This window comes from Athene noctua, unplaced genomic scaffold (assembly GCF_965140245.1).
Source record: "Athene noctua unplaced genomic scaffold, bAthNoc1.hap1.1 HAP1_HAP1_scaffold_75, whole genome shotgun sequence".
Classification (NCBI taxonomy): Eukaryota; Metazoa; Chordata; class Aves; order Strigiformes; family Strigidae; genus Athene; species Athene noctua.
The window spans coordinates 37,603-42,193 of NW_027437562.1; the positions used below are offsets into that span (position 1 = coordinate 37,603).

At 44.4% G+C, this 4,591-nt stretch overlaps 1 protein-coding gene across 1 annotated transcript; it reads left to right on the forward strand.

Moving 5' to 3' along the window:
- Positions 1-576: 576 nt before the first annotated feature.
- Positions 577-4,190, forward strand: LOC141955024 (trypsin I-P1-like). The gene is made up of 5 exons (XM_074895087.1): positions 577-692; positions 1,393-1,561; positions 2,159-2,412; positions 3,183-3,319; positions 4,041-4,190. The coding sequence occupies exons 1-5, from the start codon at positions 653-655 to the stop codon at positions 4,188-4,190; spliced, it is 750 nt and encodes a 249-aa protein (XP_074751188.1). The 5' UTR covers positions 577-652.
- Positions 4,191-4,591: the final 401 nt, after the last annotated feature.

The window sequence follows — 4,591 nt, forward strand, 5'->3', positions numbered from 1 at the left end:
CATTTGAACAATTCAGCTTGGGAGGTGGGGAAAGGGGCACAGAGTAGGTTTTTTTGCTCACTTACTGAAATTACTTTTGAATAATTTTATTTGGGAAAATAATGTTCTATATGATAACCCCACCCCTCCACATTACTCAAGAAAAGGGATTTGCTAAAATAACAACACTGAGAGGTGTTTGGTTTGGTTTAGTTTGGTTTGGTTTTCAAAATAAACACACAGTATCTTGTACTCCATTACCTGCAATGTTCAGCTTCTGGTAAAAATAGGCTTTATCAGGAATGACACCATCAGCGCAGAGGGATCTCAGAGGGGTTTGAGGGTTGCTCTCAAGAGGTGCTGCATGTAAGAATGAGACAGGCAAACAACTACACATTTTCCAAAGCTCGAATGTATATTTAAATTGAAGTCTGCCTTCTGAAATAATTTAAAATAGCACGCTATCTTAGGAAAGGTTTATGATTAACTGATATGTTATTTGTACTTTCTACCAGTGCCTGCTAATGCCCCCATTTGGATCTTCGAATTTTCCACCTGTGTACTTTCTGTCTGGAGAAAACCTTGGACTAGAGATAAGGCCATTTCAGAGAATGTATATCTAGCAGCTCCTGCTTCCACTCCACCAGTGTGGGCTTGAGGCTGTGTCAGGATCATGAAATACATACTGTTTGTCACCTTTGTTGGTGTGGCTGGTGAGTATATTTTTTACTTCTATTTTTGTAATTTATAAGTCATCTGATTTTCTGAGCACATTAGCAAGGTAGTTTATTGGGGGAAAGTCGAGCTTCAACTTTGCAAAAGTTTTAAGGCAGAGCACTGCAACTTCTTTTGACTGCTGTCTGTTCGTAATTGCTTGTGTCACAAAATGGGGACTGGATGCCTTCATAAGGGTGCTTGACCAAAGAATACTGAAATGTGTCCATAGCTTCAAAAAAGACTGCCTCTCCCTTAAGGACTATGAAGTACAAAGGTAACACCTCCGTCTCGGGGAGTCCTAAAGCTGCTGTAAATTTTTGGACTGTGAGCGAGTGCCCCAAGGAAATACCACTGCAGACTTGTTTTGTACTTACACTCAGTCCACTGTTGACCACTTCTGCAGACAGGATCCTGGGACAGACATGACTTTGATCCGATCCAGCAAGAACATTTCTATGTTTTTATGTTCACTCTGGGACTAGCATCCAGTGCTTTAGATGCAGATACGTGAGACGCCAATCGGAGTCTGATCACCTTATTTCAGGGAGCAGGAAGTGAATGTCCGTTAGTCTTGCCCACCACTGCTACTGTGAGTTTTTATAGAAGTAGAGCCTACAAGTGAGATGCTTCAGTTAGCCACAAGGGCACAAGGTTCCTTATGCCAGATGTTGACATACACCACTTCTTATCTCCCAGTTGCCTTCCCCAGCAGTGCTGATGATGACGACGACAAGATCGTGGGAGGTTACACCTGTGCAGCAAATTCTATCCCCTATCAGGTGTCCCTGAATTCTGGCTATCACTTCTGTGGAGGTTCCCTCATCAGCAGCCAGTGGGTCGTGTCAGCTGCTCACTGCTACAAGTCGTGAGTGGAAAAAATATATTCTCCTGTAACCTTCTTCTTTCTTCCGGTTCACTTCTAGCAGGAATTCTGAGCTGTAAGATCCAAATATGTAAGTGACTCCATTCTGACAGGAGATAACCAAGGAATGGGTGGCTCATTCAGGAAACTGTGCTGAGGCATCATAAGGGGTATTCCACTTCTGCAAATGTTTCTGTGAATGCAGAACACTTCCTGGAATGATGATGTGGTAATCTAGCAAGGAGTTATGGGCTCTCATTTCTTGTAAATTGGATTAATCTTGCTAGAGCTTCATCACTGGAGAACAGGAAGAGAAATGAGGTCAGGGTGATAGCAGTTTGCCTTTTTCCAGAATGTTTGTATAAAGCACCGTTGCACATCCAACCCATCCCACCTCAAAAAAATAAACGTGCAGAAATTCACCACCTGTGCTGCGAGTGGGTAAGGTCTCAGCATGAATCCCCAGGGCTTATTGCAGGACAACCTGCATGAAAACAGCTACTATGATAGCGATGTTGAAACGAGTGCATACGGTGACAGGGAGCTTCCTCATAACCTGTCGGTAGCAGTAAAGTGTATGCCATTCCTTCTCTTTTCCAGCCGCATCCAAGTGCAGCTCGGGAAACATAACCTGGCACTCACAGAATCAACAGAGCAGTTGATCAGTTCATCTAAAGTCATTCGCCACTCTGGCTACAGCTCTGCAACACTGGACAATGACATTATGCTCATCAAGCTTTCCAAACCAGCCCAGCTCAACCGAGCCGTACAAACAATTCCTCTGCCTACCAGCTGTGTGGCCACAGGCACCACATGCCTAATCTCTGGCTGGGGCAACACTCTCAGCAATGGCAGTGAGTACTCTGTGGGAATGTGCAGCGTCATGAGGGGCCGGGAGACATGCTAAGACCTCATGATTAACTCCAAATAGTACTGGGAAGGGCTATGGGGCAGGCCATTTTGAGTGATCAGTCTGTGTAGGACAGTAACCAGTTAACTGCTTTAAAGGCAAGCCTTTATAAGGTCTTTCCTCTTGTTCTGTGTTACGAACATGGCATCACTTAGGTCATCCATGTGAGATTCACCAGCGTGTTCACACTGCCATAAATCTTGTGGCCTGGCGCTATCAGCTGTGCAGTGCCAAGACGAGCAATTTAAGTAACATCAATAGAACTGTCAGTTCTCTGAGGACAAGATGAAAATCTGTTACTGTGGTTCTAAAATTAGTACGAGAGAGGTCCATTCTCCTACATCAATGGTCAGAGGTGTGAATGGTGACTGGTGTCTAACTCGATGACAACAGCTAAAGTTGTTGTTGTCATCCCAAGGCCCAAGTTTCCTCCAGGCTATGTGCTACAAGAGTAGCTTTAGCTCCACACTTGCCAGTGGATGATTTTCTAGGTATCAGAAAAATTAACATGGCTGCGGTGTAAAATGGTGGACCCATGGGTAGAATCTGTTCCATCTAAACAAATGGAATCTGTGCTGTGATTGCTCTTCAGAGGAAAAATGATGACTGCTAAAACAGTATGTTCAGTGATTATTTTTTGTTAGGGAAGATCTTCTCTGGGCTCTGAAATAAACTCAGAGATCTCACCAACTATCTCTCCCTATTTTCTCCTAGATTCATTTCCAGATACCTTGCAGTGCCTGAAGGCTCCTGTGCTCTCTTCAAGCGAGTGTAGCAAAGCCTACCCTGGGAAAATTACCAAGAACATGATATGTGTAGGATTCTTGGAGGGAGGGAAAGACTCCTGCCAGGTAAAACATCTGCCTCTCCTTTCCCGTATGTTTCTCTCCTGCCTTTTGCCAGTAGAAGGGGCTATCATATTACAGAATCTGCTCTCTTCACTGCACTGGCACGTCTGAATGTTGGCGCTTTTTTTGAACAACAGTGGAGACTGAGGGTGAAAGTTGCTTACTGAGTGAGGCTAGGATTTTCCAATTAGTCACTGTCCCTTCTTTGAGGTAGTGAATACCTCTGCCCTAAGTCTCCAAAAGCAGGCTATGCCACCTCCTGCCATGAGGCTATTGAAAATGGAGGAGTGCTGCACCAGAGAGACAATAGTAATCATGGTGACTTTAGAGCTGAGGATGCAAATGTTAGTTTTGGACCCACTGAAAAGGAAATAGCATGTAAGATCCAGGCAGTCTGGAAAGTGAACACACCTGACAATTGCTTTGCATTTTATGTGTACCTCGTACCTGGCTGAATAACGTTTAAGACACACATATCCTAAGCATCTGTCAAGGACTACATCATCAGAAATAGACCGTCTTACTTACCCTTATCTGTGGTGCCCTTGCAGCTGAAGTATGGCATGGTAGCGTCAGGTGTAGAGTGGTAATCAGAAATGACCTTTGTAGGACTTCTGTGTAGGGAAAGCCCAGTGGAGCTCCCTCAAATGTCAGTGATTTCTGGGATCTCTGGTCCATCACGCTGATACCAACTGCTGAACATGCATATTCTTTACGTGCACAGGGGGATTCCGGCGGTCCAGTAGTCTGCAATGGGCAGCTCCAGGGCATTGTTTCCTGGGGTATCGGATGTGCGCAAAGAGGCTATCCCGGGGTTTACACTAAGGTTTGCAATTATGTCTCCTGGATCAAAGCAACTATGTCTGCCAACTGAGACACTCTTGCTCTATGTGACCTGCTTTTTCTCCTCCTCATCTTCTATTTTGGGACTGGATGTAAAGAAATCATCAAAAAATAAAGACTTTCAGGCACTTCTTCTTTGTGCAACATTTCTCTGGGTACTTTCCATAGCCCATGATATGGAGGACAGAGGCGGGGTATGTCACTCTGGGGAAAATATTTAATATTTGTAGTGCAAGTAGCAGGATCTTGAAACATTTTTCCAGACACATCTTCAGGAGTCTTTTGGTCAGTTACATGCAGCCATTTCTGGAGCTGAACATCTTTTCTGTTTATCAGCAAGTACTCTGGTGCTACAAAACTGCCTAAAACAGCTGAGAAAGTGCGCTGAATCACACAGGCAGCATCCTCCTAATGTAGAAAACATCGGGCAGC

Coding starts and splice junctions, on each gene's coding strand:
- LOC141955024 (XM_074895087.1), top strand. CDS start 653: ATGAAATACATACTGTTTGTCACCTTTGTTGGTGTGGCTG. Junction 693..1,392: donor CACCTTTGTTGGTGTGGCTG/GTGAGTATATTT, acceptor CTTATCTCCCAG/TTGCCTTCCCCAGCAGTGCT. Junction 1,562..2,158: donor GCTGCTCACTGCTACAAGTC/GTGAGTGGAAAA, acceptor TCTCTTTTCCAG/CCGCATCCAAGTGCAGCTCG.